This window comes from Denticeps clupeoides, chromosome 14, assembly GCF_900700375.1.
Source record: "Denticeps clupeoides chromosome 14, fDenClu1.1, whole genome shotgun sequence".
NCBI classification, from domain to species: domain Eukaryota; kingdom Metazoa; phylum Chordata; class Actinopteri; order Clupeiformes; family Denticipitidae; genus Denticeps; species Denticeps clupeoides.
The window spans coordinates 19,686,266-19,709,194 of record NC_041720.1 but is presented as its reverse complement, the minus strand read 5'-3'; the positions used below and the strand labels follow the sequence as shown (position 1 = coordinate 19,709,194).

Sequence of the window (22,929 nt, the reverse complement as noted above, 5' to 3'; positions counted from 1 at the left end):
GCAGCCCCTCCTGCAGATGAGCATGAAGCAGTTGCAGAGCTGGTGGCAGAGCTTGAGCTTAATGCAGATGATGAAGGTGCAGAGGGCTGACTGACTGACAGCATTTCAGTGGTAAGTCGAGTTTTTACATGCTCAACATTTGCAGCGTCGCGGAATCCCAGTTTTTTTAAACCTAATGTCCAGGTAGGTCCTGACAACAAGACCATAAAACGTTTCAACAGCCCTGAAACGACGGTGACATTGGACTGACAGCTCAGCAACCAGCTTGCTGCTCTGGTGCACGGAAGCTGCACAGGTTCTGAGAAGGAGTGACACCAGGGGAATCACCTTTGATACTGAAACATGTTTTTCAGCTGATATCTCCTTGGTCGCTTCCTCAAATGGTCTCAGTGCAATGAGGGAGAGACTGATGTCAGGGTTGTGGTAACTGCCTCCTTCTGCTCAGACAGTCTCTCCCACATGTAGAATACAGAGTTACACCTTGTTTCAACAGCTTGAATAAGTTTTTGTTCAGGGAACATATGCTGCTTCTGAATTGCTTTGAGCTTCTCAGTAGCTTTAGTGCTATGGTGAAAGAAAGAAATAATAGCGCTGCTTTTTTGCTGAATCTCAATCAAGTCAGGGTGAGCCTTGAAAGAGTCTTTCACTACCAAATTCAAAGTGTGTGCAAAACATGGGTAGTGTGCCCAACCTGTTTTGCGAACAGTAGCAACCATGTTGGCGCCATTATCAGTTATCACAGCTATAATCTTGTTTGTTATGCCCCATTTTTCTGCAATGTTGGTTAACAGTGAACAAATATTGTATGCAGTGTGTTGTCTGGTAATTAAGCACGTTTATAGCACGTATGCCAGCATTTGCCAGTTTTCATCTATGATGTGGCATGACACTGTTAAATGTGCCTCTGTGGCTCTTGATGTCCACATGTCAGTTGTAAGCACAGTTGTAATGTCAACAATCTGCTGTCATTTTATCTGTCTCAGAACAACCTTCTGGATCCCAACCAGTTTGGCGTCAGAGCAGGTCATTCTACTGGCTGTTTCTTAGAAGCTACATGCTTTACCACATGACTCTCCTGTCAATCCTGAAGAGACTTTAGAATTTGGGGCTCAGCATGGCAGTGGTTTGCTTCCTACCTTACCAAGTGACTTGGAAAGGATCCATGTCTGGGAGGATCCAGACTATCCATTGGCATCCCTCCTTTTCTCCCTCTACACAAGATCACTTGGTGATGTCATTTCCTCACCAAGGGTTATCCTACGACTGCTATGCTGACGACACAGAACTCATCTTGTCTTTTCTTCCCTCAGATGTATATGCTTCCTCCAAGATCTCTGCATGTCTAACCGACATTCCATCTTCCCATCACCCTTGGTGAGCAGTGGGAAGCCATGAAAGGTGCCTGGGGAGCAGTGTGTGGGGACTGTGCTTTGCTCGGTGGCACCTCAGCAGCTCGGGATTCGAACCAGCAACCTTCTGATTCCTGGCCGATTCCTTAACCGCTAGGCCACCACTGCCCCACAACTAATAGAGAACGCAGCAGCAGGACTGGTTTTCTACCTTCCCAAATTCTCCCACACCACCCCACTGCTACACTCCCTCCACTGGCTTCCAGTACCTACCCGTTTCAGATTCAAAATACTGATGCTGGCCTACAAAGCCAAATATGGGGTTTCACTATCCTACCTCACGGCTTGTATTATACCTTGCACGGCACCTCGCATTCTCTGACCCTCTAGTACTGCTCACCTGTCCCTCAAACGCTGACACTTGTCTACACTTTTCTCTGTCTTAGCCCCTAGGTGGTGTAATGAACTTCCCTTTGATGCCAGAACAGCACATTTTTAAATTTCAGTTAAGACCTTCCTTTTTATACAATAAATAGACTATTTTGTAACTTACTTATAGTCTGATCTTTGTAAAAAAAAATATTAACTGAGTGAATAAAATGATTTGCATTCCTAGTTGGGGTCTTAGTGAACCAGAACTGATTACTTCATTGATTTGTAACATAAAAGCATGTAAGTCGAACTAGATAACAACATCTGCCAAATGGTGTAAATTCTGTCCAGAATGTCTCCTGATCTCACAATACAGCCTGAACAAGTAGTTGCGTGGTGTCTTTGGCTCAATATATACATGTTCTGAACTGTGTTCGTGAGATTCACCATTCTGAGTGTCATTACTTTCCATTTTCTGTGTGGATGTTGTATGATCTGTGATTCTGAGTGAATGTTCCTGCAGATTCTGTAAATGCATCTGGTTTCCATATACCTGATGGTAGTGATTACATCAGCCTAGACCAGCACAACTGCTGCATAAAGGATCTCTGGGCCACAGTAGAAGCGATGAACGCACACACCGTTCAGTTATTTTCTGTTAGAAGTTTATTTTCAGCGCCTAACATTTGGTCTTATTTCACTCCATTTGTTATGGCCCTCCAGGTTTTTCCCTTCCCTTATGATGGTTTAGAGCAAGCTAAGTTGTATTTTTGATGAATAATTTTATTATTGAACAACAACCATGTTCTCAATGAACCCAAAAAACTAATTAATATCAAAGCTGAATGTTTTTGGAAGTAGTTTTTAGTTTGTTTTTATTTTTAGCTATTTTAGGGGGATATCTGTGTGTGAAGGTGACTATTACTGTGCATAATTATTAGGCAACTTAACAAAAAACAAATATATACCCATTTCAATTATTTATTTTTTCCAGTGAAACCAATATAACATCTCCACATTCACAAATATACATTTCTGACATTCAAAAACAAAACAAAAACAAATCAGCGACCAATATAGCCACCTTTCTTTGCAAGGACACTCAAAAGCCTGCCATCCACGGATTCTGTCAGTGTTTTGATCTGTTCACCATCAACATTACGTGCAGCAACAACCACAGCCTCCCAGACACTGTTCAGAGAGGTGTACTGTTTTCCCTCCTTGTAAATCTCACATTTGATGATGGACCACAGGTTCTCAATGGGGTTCAGATCAGGTGAACAAGGAGGCCATGTCATTAGTTTTTCTTCTTTTATACCCTTTCTTGCCAGCCACGCTGTGGAGTACTTGGACGTGTGTGATGGAGCATTGTCCTGCATGAAAATCATATTTTTCTTGAAGGATGCAGACTTCCTCCTGTACCACTGCTTGAAGAAGGTGTCTTCCAGAAACTGGCAGTAGGACTGGAGTTGAGCTTGACTCCATCCTCAACCCGAAGAGGCCCCACAAGCTCATCTTTGATGATACCAGCCCAAACCAGTACTCCACCTCCACCTTGCTGGCGCCTGAGTCGGACTGGAGCTCTCTGCCCTTTACCAATCCAGCCACGGGCCCATCCATCTGGCCCATCAAGACTCACTCTCATTTCATCAGTCCATAAAACCTTAGAAAAATCAGTCTTGAGATATTTCTTGGCCCAGTCTTGACGTTTGAGCTTGTGTGTATTGTTCAGTGGTGGTCATCTTTCAACCTTTCTTACCTTGGCCATGTCTCTAAGTATTGCACACATTGTGCTTTTGGGCACTCCAGTGATGTTGCAGCTCTGAAATATGGCCAAACTGGTGGCAAGTGGCATCTTGGCAGCTGCACGCTTGACTTTTCTCAGTTCATGGGCAGTTATTTTGCGCCTTGGTTTTTCCACACGCTTCTTGCGACCCTGTTGACTATTTTGAATGAAACGCTTGATTGTTTGATGATCACGCTTCAGAAGCGTTGCAATTTTAAGAGTGCTGCATCCCTCTGCAAGATATCTCACTGTTTTTTACTTTTCTGAGCCTGTCAAGTCCTTCTTTTGCTCCCTTTTGTCAAAGGAAAGGAAGTTGCCTAATAATTATGCACACCTGATATAGGGTGTTGATGTCATTAGACCACACCCCTTCTCATTACAGAGATGCACATCACCTAATATGCTTAATTGGTAGTAGGCTTTTGAGCCTATACAGTTTGGAGTAAGACAACATGCATGAAGAGGATGATGTGGAGAAAATACGCATTTGCCTAATAATTCTGCACTCCCTGTAATGTTCCATGGCAGAAATCAGAAATCTTTGTAATGTACTGTTTTCTCTGGCTTTTTGTTAAAATCCTAGACCCTCATTTCACTTCACTTTGACGCAGTGTCAATTATAAAGTCCAGTTTATCAAAGAGTCCCCCTGTTAGACACAAAGTTAAATTCACCCTAGTTAGGCTGTCCTAATTAGGGTACCGGGCCACTGTAGCACCAATATACCACATATTTCAGTATCGGTCGTACAGTGCAACCGTCTGCCTCTGCTTCTGTTTCTTTTTCTCCGAGACACGGAATTAAACACACAGACAACTGGCAGACCCCAGTGAAGAGACTAGCAAATAAATCCTGGTTCTTGACAACTGATGAACAAGGACATACCATGAAACAAACCAGAGGGTCACCACAGCCACCACCACCGTTACAACTACAGCTTCAGGGATCTTCAAGTGGACCAGTAGCATCATTATGGACACGTAATCTAGACCATGACACTGGAATACATCCTGGACTCCTCCAACCCTACAACTGTAGGACTTATTATTATATCATCCCCAACCCTGCACTGACACCATTTGCAGGCTCACTCTACCCTGGAAAGGGGTCCCTCTCTGTAGCACTCCTTCCCAAGGTTTCTTCCTTTCTTTTTTTTTCTTGTGTGCAGAAGGGTCAAGTGTGGGGGATGTCAACTGTAGGGCCTGTCAAAGCCCATTGAGACATACTGTATGTGATTTTGGGCTATATAAGAAATAAATGTTGTTGTTACTGTTCCAATATTTTCATCGCCGGCCAACATCTGCATATAAGGGATGAAAAACAGACAGACCGCAACCTTAGCAGATGGCTCCTGCTCCTGGTGTAGTCACCTCATGGACTTATTTAGGAGCACTCCAACCTCCAATCACGCAATGTCCCTCACCCTGAGAGTCCAACGATTACTCTTATTAGGAAGAGACTGAACGTCTGAAAAAGTTAACAAAAAAACATCATATTTCCCTCAACGTGAGCTCCAAATAATAGTTGCCTCTATCCTTTCAAGGGTCCCCATCCAGCTCGTTGTCCTGGAGCTAGCCAACCAATCACCCGGGGTGGAGCCGGCTCTGGACCCCACGACACTGTCCAAGGCACTGCCTGAGTAAAAATAATTAAAACCCACACAACCAAAATACCACCTTACCCATAATAAACAAACAAAAAAACAGAAAGTGCCATCCTGTACACGACAGTGACATCAACTGGTAATGCAGTAATGCTCTGGCAGATAACTAAGTTTTAAACATTTAGTTCCCAAAGTTTATACAGTATGCCTCATACTGTACAGGTCCTGCAGTTGATTGGTCCCACAATTTGACACTTGCACACACTTGCCACTAAAAACTGGGAGAAACCTTAGGAAGGAGTAGAGTGAGGAGGACCCCCTTCCAGGGTTGAGTGTATGTGCAATATGTAGCAGTGCAGGGTACAAGTACTTGTTCAGGTAATGATTGGGCCAAGAGAAACAGTCTTCTCTGGGCATTCCTGGCCACTACTGCCAGGAATGCCCAGAGAAACATCAAACCTGATGTGTGCTGCCCATCTCCATCCCTCAGGTATTCAGGCACTCATAATCTCAAGGCGATAGATAACAGGCTTGCCGATCAATTACGTTTGCCCTTTGCTCACCCAAATCCCACCCCACCACCTGAAGGCCCCAATCCTGTAGTGGGTGGGCGTCTGGTACCAGTGGCCTACCACGACCTGATGGCTGTTCATACCCCATACACTCTGATGCAGGCAGAGAATCGAGCCACAACAGGATACAAAGAAACCTGATCAGTGGGATCATGCAGCCCTCAATGTCACTAGCCGCCCCATTGTTCTTCATGGGGAAGGATGAGCCTGTATCCCTGTATTTACTACTGCAAGCTGTAAAGATTTCAGTTAAGAACAAGTACCCCCTGCCCCTCCTGAACTCCGACTTTGACCGGTTGACAGGGGCTGCCATCTACACTCTGCAACACTTACCATCTTGTGTGGAGCCAGTAGGGGGATGAGTGGAAGACTGAATTCATCACCCCCAGTGGCCACTTCGAATATCTGGTGATTCCATTCTGTAACGGGTTGATGCTCGTAAAACAAACACAAAACGCAGATGCAGTTCAGGTGACAGGGATGAGGAAACAAGACAACAACAAGGATCAGGCTGGTCAATGTCGTTCTCAGATACTTTGTTTATTTGTTTATCTCAAACAAATTGACATAAGCAAATAGACGGAAGTCACATGATGATGAATGAAGCAAAAAATAGATTCATAGAACCAGAATGTTGACTTCACCTATCAGTTAAACTAAACACTATGCCATATATATATTCAGATGTTTTATATAACAAAAAAGTGAAACAAACCCAATTGACCTCCTTCACCTCTAACATTTTAGATTTACTCGGACAGCTTCTGATTTACAGTCAGCATCTGGCAAACAAAACTCTTGCTGTCACGACAGAAGGACTTATGATTATGTGTTAGTGGTGTTTATAAGCAGGTGGTGGTAGCCTAGTGGGAAACACATTCGCCTATGAATCAGAAGTCCCAGTTTCAATTTCCACTTACTACCGTTTATGTCCCTGAGCAATAAATTTAATGTTAAGTTGCTCCGGGGGGACTGCCTGAAACTACTGATTGTTAGTCTCTCTGGATAAGGATGTCTGATAAATGCCTTAAATGTAATGTAATGTGTTCCTCACTCTATTGTCACTTGTATGCACATCCCTATGTGCACATCCACTGTTTCAGTTTTTCTGTTTTGGCCATCATGCCATCTCGCTTTTATTTTTTATTTCATGCAGTGGTGTCATGCAGTGGTATGACTGATCAAGTGACCAATTTAAGAGGCACAATGACAGCAACTCACTGAGAGGAACTCAGGGTGGCAGGTACATCCTCCTTGATCCCTCACTGGGAAGACAGGATGATGGGTCTAACCTCTCAGCTATGCCAGTGACACGCCAGACAGGGTTTATTGCCCAGCCTGGAATGTGTATCTTCCTGTTACATGCTGCAATCAGTTGCCTCTGGATTACAAAGAGTTTATGCAGACTGGAAGGAGCAACAAAAAGAACATTTTGCTATTTTATGCTACACACACACACAATATGTGGAAATATAAGTCTGAGAGGTATGTTTGTGTGTATGTTTCCTTCCTCTTCAAGTGTATTGTGATACTGTCACCATGGCTACATTGCTGCATTTCCAGAATATCTACCCAGCCAAATCGTGTAATTATTTTGGGGACCTGGAATGTGGGGGTTCACGTCGACATGACTGCTGCTGATGTAACAAAAGCTGCAGCTCATGCTTTCCACAATCAACGTAAAGAAGAAGCAACTTTGTGGAAGCAGCTCAGTGGCACAACAACTCCACGGCTCACCCACATAGCCATCACAGAAAACCACACTCTGTTCAGCAAGATTTAAAGCTATGTCCTACAGGACACAGTTCTCATTCAGTAAACAAGATTAGAGACTTGCTGAGGTGCTAACACACTGCAATCATTTCACAGGGACAGTGGGGAGAGATGGAAGGAGATCTGTATCTCAACACTTTTGACATATGCAGCATTTATCACTTTGGTAGAAGTGGTGTTGTCATCCCTGCTGAAAGTCTCTTCTCACCTGACACTGAGTCTGTGAGAAACTGAATGTATCATGTCAGTTGATTCAAGTTTCAGAGCTGCACTGTGATGACACAAAGTGTAAGGTCCAAAAGAAATGTCACTGACCAGTAACCATGACACGACACAGCCTGTCAGTCAGCATCAGCTCACAACCAAGATGGGGAACCAAGCAGCCTGCCATTAATTCTGACAGGAGTCTAAAATTTTTCTGTCCACCTAAGATGTTAGGGCCATTGGGTCAGTGACAAAGTTTGTTTTCCATGACAAAGGACTGAATGTACTACACCATAAAAAATAACAGCACTCTTGCTGAAAAACAGAGGTCTGAAAAAATGTGTTTTTTAGCCATTATGGCAGTAGTCCAAACACAATATCAGTGATACATTGTAAAGTGGTGGTATAGATTATGAAAACAGAGAGAAGTCAGACAGCTGTTGTAATAATCATTGCATTTATGGCTGATATGATATGAGTCTTTACATTCAAGAAAGTTCAGCATTTTAACAGCCTGGTGGATGTACCTATTTTGCAGTCATGCAGAATGGTCCAAAGATATTAGTATCTTTTTCTAGAAGGCGCAGGCTGAAGAGGGAATGTGACGGGTTTGTGACATTTTGTGCCATTGCTGTGAAAAAGTCCAGTATTGAATTGCAGAGAGAAGTGTTGAGTCCCAGGTGTCTGAGGTTTTGTTGCATGATATGTCTGATCTTTTAATGGTTTCATAGAGCCTGATGAGTGAACACTAATGGTGATGGTATTTTATGAACGCTGTCATCACTGAACTACACGCCCACTTCAGAAAACGTAAAGTACACAAACATACACTAGAACACAACTTTATAGGCACTCTGTGTCCATTTGTTCTGTTATAGTTTCAACACATGTTAAACATGTTTTGATTGGCTTCCTTAGCCATATGTACTGGTCCTAGCCTAGAAAGGTATTCGAGAGACATATTTCAAACTTTGTCACATAGAACCTAATCCCCTAGTTGCACTTTTGGCACCACTGGTGAGGCAGATGCACGTCTGACCCTGTTACAGTGTTACCCAGCCCACCATGATCAATGGTTGAGAGACCTGCTTAAGCTTCGATAAGATTAGTGACACAGGCAAAAAGTTTCACAATGTGGTGGGGGGGACTTCTTTTAATATTTTTCAAAACAAAATCCCAAATCCCATCATTATCCATTAAGACTTCAGCAATTTAATAATCCTACTTTTCTTTTAATTATCTGGCTTTAAGATGGGGTTAATGTGTGGGGTGGAGTTTTGGGTAACTGAAAAAAGATTCAGCCTGAATCTAACAGTTCAGCAACATTTCACTTTTAGTTCATTTATTCTTAGTGATCACTATATCACTTACGTACTGTATTATATATTTGTGTGTACTTCGCTTTTTCTGGTTGTAATCTGGCTTTAAAAAATACATTGTGAAATCTTCTGTTGGTGCAGGATGAAACATAGAAAACAACAACACAAAAAAAAAAACACACAACCAAAATGTTTGTACAATAAATTGATTTATTAATTATAATATATAATTTAAGAAAGTTTTATTCATGCCATTGTGGTAAAAATAAACACTTTACCCAGAATCATTTTAATTTTCTACCCAAATAAAAAGCAAGCTTCATGTACAATTCGTAAAATTCGGTGTCTGTGTATTATGTGATTGCATTTTTTTCTTCGTACATGTGTGTAAAAATTCACAGCAAAAAGCTGCTACAGCAGGCAATCATCATTCTCATTGACTTCAAAAGTGCAGCATGCAGTAAAGGCCCAGGCCACCAGAGGCAATGGTGCCTGCTTAGGATTGGTGTGCACTCAGTATAATGCTGATATCCCTGAAGGGGTGAGGGGGGGCAGTCAAAAAAAGTCTCTCTTTCCACCTCTTATTTCTATCACACACACACACACACACACACACACACACACACACACACACACAATATACATACATATATAGAGAAAGAGAGAGATTCTCTGATAGATATTCTTTAACACAGAGCAGCAGAGGACATTTGTAAAAGTGTCGCATCAAAGTGCCACTCCTGTTACTGTAGTTTATCTACATGCAAAATTTTATTGCTTTTATAAATATTTCACTCTTTCCAGGCTCATCTGGAAAAATAGAAGCACTCTGATCATTCCTTTGTCATTTGTGCACTGTGACAATGTTGACATCTTTAGTGTTATTCTACAGGAAAATATTGCTCTCCTGACAATAATGCTACTGTAACCTAGATTATTTCTTAAACTCACAAAAAGCTGTTACTCATCGAAAGCACCTTCTTCCAATGATTCCTCCAGTTGTAAGTTTAGATGAAATGCACAAAATTATTCATATTGTGGATTTTTATATGAACACTAACTTTTTTTAAATTTGTCGTATCATGCAGAAAATAATTTGCTGAGTTACCACTGTGCCTTTCCTAGCCGTCTTTTATAGGCAGAACCTCAAATGACGTAAACATCTCAAAAACAACCTCTATCAAGACTGAGGTGCTGGTAAAGTTTTTTGTGAAGCTGGAGGAGTAACTGTAATCCTGCAGTGTGCTACATTCCCTCTGAAAGGGGGAATGAATAGGCATTGTATTGACAGTGGAATGACCCTAACGTGAGTAGAATAGTGAACAGTTTAGGAGTAGGTTTGCAGGTTTGTAAACATCTGATAAAAACAGTGTGCAGGATTCATACTGGCCATCCCTTCTATCTGGGAAGAAAGTCTACTTTTTGCGATGACAAAAAACAACATTTGGAATTTGGAACTTATACGAACACATGAGAAAAATGTTTATGTACAAATCGAAATTCTCATCATGCAGGATTGTGAATATTGTGCAGTAGTACATGCTTTATGAGACATTTGTGAGGAGATCTGTGGTCACCTGCAATGCAATGGTGGCTTAAGAACTAAAAAAGAAACCTAACCACTAGCATGCATTCTCTTACACAGAAACTGTCCAGCATGCACAAAGCACCTAATAAAAACAACCAATGACAGCTTCCCTCAAATTTTCTCAACCACTTAGTGAATTAAATAAATATGCACTTGGGCAAACAAATTAAGATGTAGAAGGTAAGTATAAGTTAATAAAACCTTAATTACACATCATCATCACAAGTGTATCCTGGCAATAATTTAAATCATTATGTCTACATTTACAGCATTTATCATTTTACAGCATTTATCAGACGCCCGACTGTCACCATGACTGCTTTGACATTGTATTGTTTCTATAAGAGTTTATTGACCCAAAATTCATACCCATAATGATCTTTCATTCAAGTTTCAACCAATGTACCCACAATAGACTCAAAAGCACCAGCTCACAAACTCACTTGCTTTTTTGCTTGCATGACCATGTTTGATTGTCTCAAAATCACAGTCTTGGTGGAATGAGGCAGCAATGCTAATCACCACAAATCCTCAAAATACTAATAACTGTAAACTAAGCAGTCATGTGAACCATAATTATACTACATACCAATGTGATAATGAAAAACTTTGTAAAATCTTCATTTAACTATTTCTGTCTTCTGTATCTTTAACTTCTTACATTTCTGAGAGATTGATATCTGATAAGGCCAGATTTAGCAAGTTCTATATTAAATGTTTCAACATTGGCTACTCAGTGTATCTCTAACAATGCAATCTCCTTACACTCAATTCTGCATGCAGAAAGTACTAGCAATCACTATCCTCTGTAGAATTCTTTGGCAGGCCAGATTCCAGCTGGACATGCAACTATGCATTTACAATAATCAAGTTAAATATTTTTGCTTTTCCTCAAAGAAAAAAGAAAACAGAAACCAGGAAGTATGTCTTGATACATTAACATCATTGGTTTGAACAAAATATATTTTGTTCTGTCCTCAAAAGGGATCCTTGTCTCTCTCTGTGTCAGGTGTGACAGGTCTGGAGACAGTGAAGATATCCTGGCATTTCATTTTGGTTCTGCGACCAACGCTCTCTGGTGGCAGATTCGGCCTTCCCTTGTCTGACAGCAGTCTAAGAATCTCGCTCACCTGGGCCTCCAGAGCAGACAGTCTAGCACTGAGTGTCTGGATGTCCCCCTTCAGCTCAAACTTGGCTTCCTGAAGTGTTGTCTGTAGCAGGGCTTGTTCGGGCAGAGTCTGGAAGAGGTGGACCTGGCTTGTCAACCTTCCGACTCCAGGGCTGGTCTGGTCAAATGGGTTTTGTTCCATCGGGCTCCGATCCATCGGGCTGCGTTCATAAGGGCTCCGTGAGCTGCCAGCCCTGTCAATGCGCAAGTCACTCTTGGTGATGCCGCTGTCACATGAGTCAGTCTTGTGCAGGTGGTTCTTCTCAATACCTTCTTCACCAGCACTGCCATCCCCTCCAGATCCCCCTCCACCGACAGACTCACCCCCGTCAGCTTCTTGGTCTTTGTTAACCTCAGACTGTGAGACCTCTCCCCACTTGTCCGCTTTCAATTGCTTCTCAAGTCCAGGAAGTGGTGGTGGAGCTCCCCCTCCAGCCGCATTCTTAAAACGCATCCAACCCCCTCCACGTCCTCCACCAGCCTTGGGCTGTGATGGTGTACTGACTTTTAGCTCCATGGCCTCATGACTGCCCCTTCCTTCAGTGTTCTCAGTGTGAACATAGGCCAGGGAGGTCTGAAGGGGTGTTATCTGTGAGATGGTGACAACACTTGAGCCTCCATCATCTCCCCCTCCACGAATACCCAGTGCCCCATTTTGCATTGGTGGGCTCTGCTGCAGAGGGTGGTGGACCTGATACTGAGGGTGTTGTGACTGCTGGTGATTGAGGTGGTGGTGATGGTGAGCCAGGGGATGGAGATGGTGCTCCACCTGTATTTGGTTGTGTTCCAAGTCAGGTTGGCTACGTATATCCTTCTGCTGCTTGAACTTCTGAAAGAGTTTACGCACTGGATGGTCTACTGGGATAGAAAGAGTGACCTCATTCTTCTGCTCCCGCCGCTCCTCCTCCTCTTTCTTCACATCAGCAATCTTACGGAAGATGATCTATAAAAAAATGAGCATGATTACTATGAGGCAACGGTTAGTATGAGACAACAACCTGTGAACAACCTGTCTTATTAAAAAGTTCTCAAAATAAATGATGAACAGATACACATTTCTTTTCCACTGAAGTTCGGGTACTTGTAGTTGGCCAGTACTTTGCCATTGAGCAAATTGCTTTCTCCACACACTGGTCCCCAGGCACCTGTCATGCTCACTAAGGGTTAAATACAGAGGACATATTTTATTGTGTGCACCATGTGCTGCTTCAAAATGACAATGTCAATCACTTCACTTTCACTTTTGTTGGAGACTCCTTTTGTAAAGTTTCCAAACAGTGTAGAACTTTTTTCTGTGATGACATTCTCAGTAAAGACATTCCCTAATTAAAGCTTCTCCACATTGCATATGAGCCTTAACCAAAAACCCATAAAATGTCAGTGAAACACAGAGGTGTTAGAGGAATGGCATCCATCAATGTTTAAAAGGTACTTTGTAGGAAGATCAGATGCAATGATCATTGACTCTGTTTAGTGTGCTGTAAGCTTTCCAATGCTGCTTACAACCACAGCCTACATGATTACATAGCTACATAATTGCCATGGAAATAGTTTTCTCTTATATAGAATTATTCACAAACCAGTCTGCCAGGCTTTTCTAATGCATGAGCAGTCAAGAACAAAACAGTGGTCACTTGATTCAGTGTGACCAGACTTTGGTTCAGTGCATTAATTGGAGAAGTTGTCAAATCATTAGAAGCAGATTTCTGCACCCTTATACACCAGATTTTTATACAAGATAAGATGCTGTATATATTTTTGGACCAACATTCAGATGAAATGTTTATTAAAGGTCCCCTACACTCTAAAAAACGCTGGGTTGTTTTTTCAACCCAAATGCTGGGTTGAGGCTGCTGTTGGGTTGATTTAACCCAATTTGGGTTGAAAATCGGTCTCGATCTGTAACCCAGTGGTGCTGGGTTGGGAACACGGACCTGAAAGAGAGCACGCACGTCACGTCAACTACCTGGGACATCAGCGAGAGAAGCCGCCATTGTCTTTGCACCGTCTTTAGTTTCTGAGGGGCGAAAAAAAATTTTTCTGAAGGGCAAAAAAATAATTTTATGAGCAAAAGCCGCGGGGTTAGGAGACGGGCGGAAAAAAAATTCTGAGGCAAAAGCTGCGGGTAGAAGGACAGAGGAGAATTTTTTCTGCAAGCTTCACTGCTTAATATCTTGCTAACTAATACTTGCTATGCTAACAATGCTTAATATCTTGCGACTGCATTGGAGCCACCAATTTGTGTGTACTCACTCACACGGAGATCGGTAAGCTTTATTTTGCATATACGCTGTGAAAGGGGGTTTTGGGGTTTAATGTTGTATTTTAGAAGTATACCTTTCTGTCTACATTTGTCTGTTTCTCTCAAGTTTGGACTTTTTTTAAAGGAGTTTTGCTTGCTGCAACAAGAACCATTTTGTGGATGAACAAGGTGAGTTGTTTTCTCTATTCAAATTAGAAACTGCTGGAACATTTGTAGTTTGAAACATGCATTTAATTATGAGGTCATCTTAAGGGAACAGTGAGCATTTGATACTTGCAGCAATGTGTTTTTAGAGTAGCGCTCTACTTCTCTACATACAGTTTTGTAGAATTCAAATTATTTCAATGTAGGTTTGAAAAAATAAACACCCACTTTCAACATATGCTTTTTTTTTTTTTTTGCACTACTAGTTTTGTTTAAAGCCACTTTAAAATGCTTTGGAAATGCAAGTACTATCTGCGAGAAGAGCACAGTTTTTTAAACGTTACAGGCTAAAACATGGAATTTATGCAAGAAGGAACTAAGCCCTTTCCTTGCTTGCATCAGGAATCACGTTTGTTCTTAGACGAGAGGAGGTTGTAAAGGATGAGCCTGACATCAACCAGATGATCCAACGCTGGCCAGTGCTTTTCACTGAAAACTAGGTTTGTGGATGTGTCCTTTAATGTTTTTTTTTTCTTATTTGTTTTACATACATGATGTTCAGAGAGGTTTATTTGTGTTATAAATAATTCTGCCTGAATATCAAAACTGAGCATATTTAATATTTTTCAGGTTTACCTGGAGTTTAACAGGATTGTTGGTAGAAATTTTAAAGAAGAGTTCTTTGGTGTTCTTGATGGGTTGTGTCCAATTTTGATGAAAATTTCAAGAGGAAGACAGGTCGGATAGGAAAGCAATTAGCTCACCTGCTACAACACAACGGTGGGTTGATATTTCTCTTTTCTTCTCATAATGGTATTGATGGTTAGTTCAATACATAAACTGTTCTCTTGTGGTATTTCTCTATATGGACAAATAAACTGATATAAAATTTATTTCCTTTGTTCTACATTCAAGTGTGTTTTATACCACTTTGCAGAGCACAGAGCCAACAACCTTGTCCTGAGAGGACTTCCAATAATTCTTGGAGATGATGCATCTATGTTCTTCAAGAGCAGTTCAGTGAGTAAACCCTTTCTCCATTTGTACCATTCAAATATCAAATTGTGTAATATACCACCTACTGTCACAACATGACAGACGCATATATATAAACACACAAAATAGATTGTTTACAGTGCCTAAAATAAAATCACATTGAATTACAAAATCTATAATATTAGATAATTCTATACAGTTGATTGTAGACAAATTGCTGTTAACCTGAATATTCTCTTTTTGTCTTGTTTCTTGCACTTGTTTCTTGCACAACAGTTCATCAAGCCCAGCATTGCCATAACTCAACCCCTCAAGACTGGGCATCAACCAAGAGGGCAAGGGAAGCACTCACCAACCTACCTCAAGCAATGTGCCTCTTGTTTGGCTTAACCTACACACTTCACCTGCAGCACCCAAAGTGCTTGAAAACACGTTTACCTTCATTCAGCAGGCAATGTGAAATTAAGGTAGAAGTGAGCTTCCTCCAAAGGTTCAGAAGCTGAAGAATGAGCTAGCAGGGTAAGACACAATTATGTTTATAGCACAGCTCTTCATGCCTGATTGTTGTACAATTACTTTGTAGTGATTAGAGCAAATAGGCTTGCAGTTGTTCATTTTGTATCTGATTTTCTTCTTGTGCTTGATGTGTCTAGTATTGTATTATTATTTTTTTTACAGAGGGCACATTTTAGGAAAGTTGCAAGTTTATTTTGACAATCTGATCCTTACTGCATAGATGTTCTTAATGCCTGCTTTGTTGTGTGTTTCTTACAGATGACTCTTATATCTTAGTTTATGCATGACAAGAAAACTTTTTTTCATTACATTTACAAGTCAAATTGTGTTTTTCTAAAGTTAATTTGGCTTCAATCTGATTCATTGTTACTGACTTTATTCCAGAAACACTGTGACTACAGTTTGATACATTTTCATAAAAATTGTCTTAATGTTGAGGTGGAGATGGAAAAAAAGTCTTAAATTCATATGGACACATTTTTTACATGTTTTGTCATGAATAAAATTCCATTATTGAAATATGTATTGCTGTATAATTGTTTTTATTTTAGTAATTTTAATCACAAGTTTCTATATAAAATTTCTGACCCATTTTGGGTTCTATTCAACCCAGCAGCGTAGTCATTTTTAACTAATAGTTGGGTTAATAATCACAACCCAGCATGCTGGGTTAAACGTGTAACCCAACTTGTTGGGTCAAAATAACCCAGCGTTGGGTTGGTCCCTTTTTGACCCAGCGCTGGGTTACCAAAATAACCCAAATTGGGTTGTTTTTAACCCAGCAGTTTTTAGAGTGTATTATGATTTTTATTTTTGCTTTTATATAAGTCTAAATGGTCCCCTAATACTGGTACAGAACTACAGCCACTTTTAGCGAATCACACAATGAGAACAGGATGTGCTGTTTCGGTGTGTATAGCTTTAGACAGGCTATTAAATTTCATAATAGGGAACCTATAAACATGATTGGGAAGTGACAATTTACCTATATTTTCTAATTTATGTCTGGGGGTTTTGAATGATATATCGAAAGCGAACTGAAATCATGCTTTGCTGCAGGATGCATGTGCAAACATGCTGGGTTGGCTGGAGACAGTCAATGAGCGAGAGACTGGAGTGCTGGTGACCCCCTGGGGCGTTGGGGATGCAGGCAGAAGAGAGGTAGCTGCAGCGATGTCGCGGTGGGGAGAATGTGACACACTGTTTGTCTGAGGGGATGTGAAACAGAGTTCGCTGTGCTCACAAAATGATGCTATCACAATACATGGGTCACTATATGATTATATCATGATATATTGTAAAACTGTGTCTCTGTGTGTGTGTGTGTGTGTGTGTATATATATATATATCATTTGAAATTCAATTCTGAAAAGCACAACAAAAGCACACTGTTCCTTGCACACATCTTCCTGCTGCCTTTCAGCAACAGTCAGCAGGAAACAGATAATCAGGCAGAGATGATAAACAAGTTTAAACAAACATTGACATTGTTCAGTTTGAAGCTTTTAAACCCCTCGCAGTTTTAATTTAGATTTTCAATCTAATTTAGACTGAAATAATTTTTTTATTCAATTTCAGCTCAGTGAAGCAATTTAAGCACCAACACATTTTCAGTAAGTTACCTTTTTTGTAAAAGTGTGCGTTAGATAAAGAACTTTATGCTATTTAGATTGTTCGTTAATCATTTACAAGTCAATATTAACCATGTAGACAGCAATATAAAAAGTGAACCTGTAAAGGCAGACTTGCTGTTAATGTACATAGGTACATATGTACAGCTGCACAAACTGAAAAATTTACAGAATGGATACGGATGCAATGCCTGCATAATTTTAGGGGCAGTGTTGTGAGATCTGCACAAACCGATGATGATTTGAAGATACAGGTATTCATTCATTTATTTTGTTTGCGGCCTCGACACTGACACACAACAGATTACGATGTGTACAGAGGCAAGTTCACTGCTCAAAAAAAAAATGGAACACTTAACCAACACAATGTAGAAACACAAAGGGAACACTTAAACAACTCCAAGTCAATCATACTTCTGTGAAATCAGTGAATTTCTGTGAAATTTGCCACTGGCATTCTGTGCTCTTCACAGGTGTCTCACATCACGTATTGCTTCTTCCAACAATGGCATGTTGCACCACAAATTGTGCAGGAGTTGGTGGAAGCTTAAGTCCAGGTCTGGGAGGAGTTCCCTTATGAGACCATACACCACCTCATCAGGTGCATGCCCAGGCATTGTAGGGAGGTCAAACAGGCACATGGAAGCCACAGACACTACTGAGCCTCATTTTGACTTATTATCAAAGTTGCATCAGCCTGTAAGCTGTTTTTCTTGTTTTTTTGTGTGTGTGAGCACATGCAACTATTTAAAGAATAAAGAATTTAATATGAATATTTTATTAATTCTTATTTTTGTGTTCCCTTTATTTTTGAGCAGTGTATATCAGCACAAACATTAACAACACGACTGTGTAAGCATACGTAACTCACTGTCTTAAAATTGTGGTGCGATGCAGGCAAAAAATTTAATTCACCTAACTTCTGTGCTGGTGCACCCAAGAAAAAAAGAGCACCAGTGCAATCAGTGCAAAGAGTTAGTCTAGAGCCCTGACAGAGAGCACATTCAGTGTAACGCTCTAGAATCTTTGATCATGTGATGCCCCTGGCCCATGGGCCTGTCACAGCAGGTGCCCATGCACCTGATTATGGAGTCCTGATCCATCCCAGGTGGTACCAATTGGGCTATAATGGATCGGGACTTACCCTCTGTATGTTTTCAGTTCCTGGCAATCGCCACATGCCTGCAGATTTGTTTGTGTTTGTTCCTTTGGTGTTTCCCCAGTTTTGTCCCTCATGCCATTTTTCCTTTGTTGTTATTAATAAATCCCTTTGTCCAGATGTCCCGTCTCTGCAGCCCTATCAGCCCATGCACATGACAACACATGCAGGGAGAGTGCCAGCATGTCTCTTGCTTTGCTGGAGGCAGGGCCATGCAGTGACAGGGATTGCACAGACCCTGAAGGATCATCCTTGTTGGTTGGATACTGGTCTCCGGGTGGTTGAGGACCGCCATCTTGCCACACACATATGCCACCAACAAGGATGTGCAGTGTCAGGGCCTGCACGTGCCCAGACCGCACCACCCTGTGGTAGGGGTCCGGGACTGCCTCCCCGGGGGTGGCAGGGACAGACGCAGGAAGTGTCAAAGGGGACATGGAGTGACTGGAAGGTTTGACCCTGGTTCTTGTGTGCAGGAGACTGGAGGGGCTGATGCCACCATGCTGGATGTTGTCTGGAGGTCAGCCAGAAGTTCAGGGTCCTCTGGTGCTAGAGAGGACCACCAGTGACAGCAGGGCCGGAAACCTGTGGTTGCCGCCGCCCCCCACCTGTGATGGGAGTCTGGTAGCCTTGGCACTGCGCCCTTGGGGTACAGTGATGCCATGGGGTCACAGCAGGTGCGCATGCACCTGATTATGGAGTCCTGATCCATCCCAGGTGGCACCAATAGGGCTTAATGGATCGGGACTCCATAGACCCAACATGCAGCATGCAGACTGGGCTGCTGCATTAAATTAGACTCTGTCTTCATTGTTAAAATATTATTTTTATCATTTAGAACTGAAATGCATGAAAAGGATTAATTGCTTAAGATAATGATGCTCATCTCTATGGCCTGAGATTTGTGTCAGCTGAATGCACCTTATGCAGCCTAGATTGTCAGTGTTGCACACCGTTATGTCAGTATATTACTTTGTCTAATAATTCAAAAGGGGCAGTGGTGGCCTAGCGGTTAAGGAAACGGCCCCGTAATCAGAAAGTTGCCGGTTCGAATCCCAATCCGCCAAGGTGCCACTGAGGTGTCACTGAGCAAAGCACCGTCCCCACGCACTGCTCCCCGGGCGCCTGTCATGGCTGCCCACTGCTCACTCAGGGTGATGGGTTAAATGCAGAGGACAAATTTAACTGTGTGCACTGTGTGCTGTGCTGCTATGTATCACATGTGACAATCACTTCACTTTTACTTTAGTTACATGTAGCACTAGGTTACGAAGAAACGTTATTTCGTTTCACTATGTACTGTCTAACATGTATATAGCCAAAATGACAAAGCTCAACTTCACCTTCAAGTTTAATTGAACTTGTGACACATATGAAAACAAATTAAGACCACTCTTCAATTACTAAATATATCAGTTATTAAACAAACCATGCTCCACTAATCTAAAACCATAAAAATTAATTATTGCAATTATTTACACAACTAAGTAATTTAAATATGAGTTTAATGACTTGATTTATACTTTTTGACTTGAGCACAAAAAAAAAAAATCTCCAGCGTCCCTTACTAGAAGATGCACTCAAAATGTCCAGCCCCTTCCCCCTCTTCTTGACCTGGGACTTGAGTTAGCTTTCTGTGTCTGCACATTTCTGCACTGCCTTTGATTGCACGCTGTGTTAATAAGGTGCTGTGTTAATTAGCCGTCTGTCCACCCAGGGGAGGTGCATAACGCCCAATCTGACATTCTGCTGTGGACACTAGGCTACTCATCTTTTTAGCTTTAATAAGGTTCATATTATACTTCCTAAGGTTCATCCCGAGCTCAGCATTTTGTTTATTTGTGTCTTTTTAGTCTGTTAGCATTATCCCCTGGCTATTTTTATTATATTAATTGGGATGCCGAGTGTATAAAAATGAAAACATTTTACACAGTTACACTGTTCATCCATGCAGCGATTTCAAAAATGCATCGTCTCCTCGGGCTGATCGACAGTCTGGGGAGGTAAAAATAGAGCATGGTGTGTCACATGGCCCCTTGTTATCCCTGTGTGGCCTTTCAGCACCCTGATGTGCTGCCATTGGGAGTAACTTCCCATCTCCCAGGAGGTCTCTGGTAGATAATGAATCTCGCTCCAGTGCACACTTACATTGCTCTGTATTATTTTATATGCTCAAGACAGACAGAGAGAGGGGACTGCTGTGTTAAGAAAACAATAAAAAATTCAATTTCTAATTAGAAATAATAACAGCACAGCGCACTTGATTGCAGTTTATCAGCACAATTTTTAAATCCTCACATAACATTTTCATACAAGTGTTTTTACAAAGTCCACTTTTTCATAACCATGACCCTTCATTTAAACAGTTTATATTCAGCACAGCTGACTGACCACTTCCCAGCTCAGTCATGCAAGATCTATTCCACTTAATCTTTGCAGTCTGAAGGAATAAAAGACATACCTTATTCATGATGACAAATATAGAAACACTATTAAAATAGGCAAGCCTTTGAGGCAGCGTCTGGAGCATCTCAGATAACAATGTTACTAGACTGACTCTCTACAGGTGTAGCAGCTGTTAGAATCAATTACAATGAAACACAACTAAAGCGCTTTTGTATGCATACACATTTTTTATATTAATGGTGGGCCTGAACCGTCTTTGTATGTGGGTTTTGTGTGTGTGTGTGTGTGTGTGTGTGTGTATACACCAGTGTTGTCACGACGGCGAGCTGACGGGGGAGGGAAGCGCTGAGGTGGGACATTCGGGAAACAGGATTTTATTACAAACAATAAATAAATACAAATAAACACCAGCGTGATTGCTGTAAACAGGGGAATAAAGGGTAGAACATAAACGAGCCCGCAGGCGTGTGGCGATTGCCAGAACTCTACAGAACACACTAACAGGAACAGGTCAAGCACCAGTCACAGACTTTTAACCGCTGTCTGGATTGGGCACAGGTGATGTGTCCACGTGCCGTCAACCTGACAAGTGTGCTTGCCTCACAGTGGTGTAGTGGTTCAATCTTCGGCTCTAAGATTAATTAGTGCCTTGGAATAAAACCTCACTGGTTGAAAACAATTAACATGCTGGATGAAAGGTATGAAAAGAAACTAATTCAATGAGACAAATAAAATTGTTTAGCAAGAACTAATTCTAGTTCTGATTCAGAATACAAGTACTTCAAATTTGACTTCAAAAGGTTGAAAAAAGTTTTTTTGTTCACATACTAAATATGATAAAAGTATATGAGCCAAATGTTTGCATTTTTTATTCAGTGTCTTTGACACTGCGATGTCCCTGCAGGTGGGAACTCATCACAATGCATACCAATTTAGCGGACCCGTAATCAGAAGGTTACCGGTTCGAATAACAATCACTTCACTTTCTCCTTCAATTTGCTATTTGTGGAAAAGTAAAGAAAACAAACCAACCTTGTAAAAATGCAACTTTGTACTGATTTCTTGCCGCAACAAAATTATTTTTGGCATCTATGTTGGAAGGTGTAACCACTTCAACTGTTTCTCATTTAGAACGATTAGAGCACACAAAACTACAAACTTTACAGACGACACATCCTTACTACTTCTCTTCCTATCCTCTAAAAAATTAATGCTTTGACCTGTGTCAGGTGAGCGAGTCAGGTGACTGCGAGGAAGAGCGAGGATTTGTTAGGACAGGAGATAAACAGGAAGTCCTGGCGCCTGCTCCTCGCTCAGACATCGTGTTTAATTCATGGTCCATGAGCTCTCACCTGTTTCCCGTATCCAGTCCTCTCCATCTCCGGTACCATGAGTTCCTCCATCTTTTCAGCTCGCGAGCTACTGTTATCGGCCGGTTTATCGTAACGCCGTTTCCCCGGTGGGATTCCGCTTTTAGCGCTCGGGCGTTACAACAACAATCGCGTGTGTCTTCCAACCTCCCGCGGTTCTCTCCACGTTTGGGTCAATCCCGCACGCTACAAGGGCGTACCTCTCTCACGATTGTCTGTGTGGTTACACGCCTGACAGGATGTCTGAGCCCGTAGTCGACCCAGCGGAGTTTGAGCGCGTGAAGGCGGAAGTCACATATTTACATGGTATTATTGATGCACAAGCCACCACCATTAATACTCTCAAGGACTCCATTTTGCAACTCTCCACCTCCATGACAGTGTTACAGCGCCAGCTCTCTGGCGCCACCGCCGGTCCTCGTATCGCTCTGCCAGATAAATGGAACGGGGTGGGTGGCCGCCCGGACGGGTTATTAGCCACCTTGGATATGATTTTCGAGTGCTACTCCTCCCATTATGAGACGTCTCGCGCCAAGGTGGCTCTCTTAACATCTCTCCTGTCCGGGCGTGCACAGGAGTGGGCGGCGGCCCTATACAACGCCAAATCACCCATCTGCAACGATTATTTTCTCTTCTCCGAGGAGCTCCGGAAGACTTTCGTACCAGCCAGCGGCGAGAGGGCTCCAGATTCCCAGCTTCTCCATCTGCGTCA

At 41.9% G+C, this 22,929-nt stretch overlaps 1 protein-coding gene across 2 annotated transcripts in view; it reads right to left on the bottom strand.

Moving 5' to 3' along the window:
• Window positions 1-9,261: 9,261 nt before the first annotated feature.
• The window catches only part of kcnh5a (potassium voltage-gated channel, subfamily H (eag-related), member 5a), a 109,255-nt gene continuing 95,587 nt past the window's right edge, over window positions 9,262-22,929 (bottom strand). For both annotated transcript variants that reach the window (XM_028953675.1, XM_028953676.1), the window contains one exon: window positions 9,262-12,675. In XM_028953675.1, coding sequence (XP_028809508.1) covers window positions 11,542-12,675 — 1,134 coding nt within the window. In that variant the 3' untranslated portion in view covers window positions 9,262-11,541. The remainder of the gene's footprint in view (window positions 12,676-22,929) is intronic.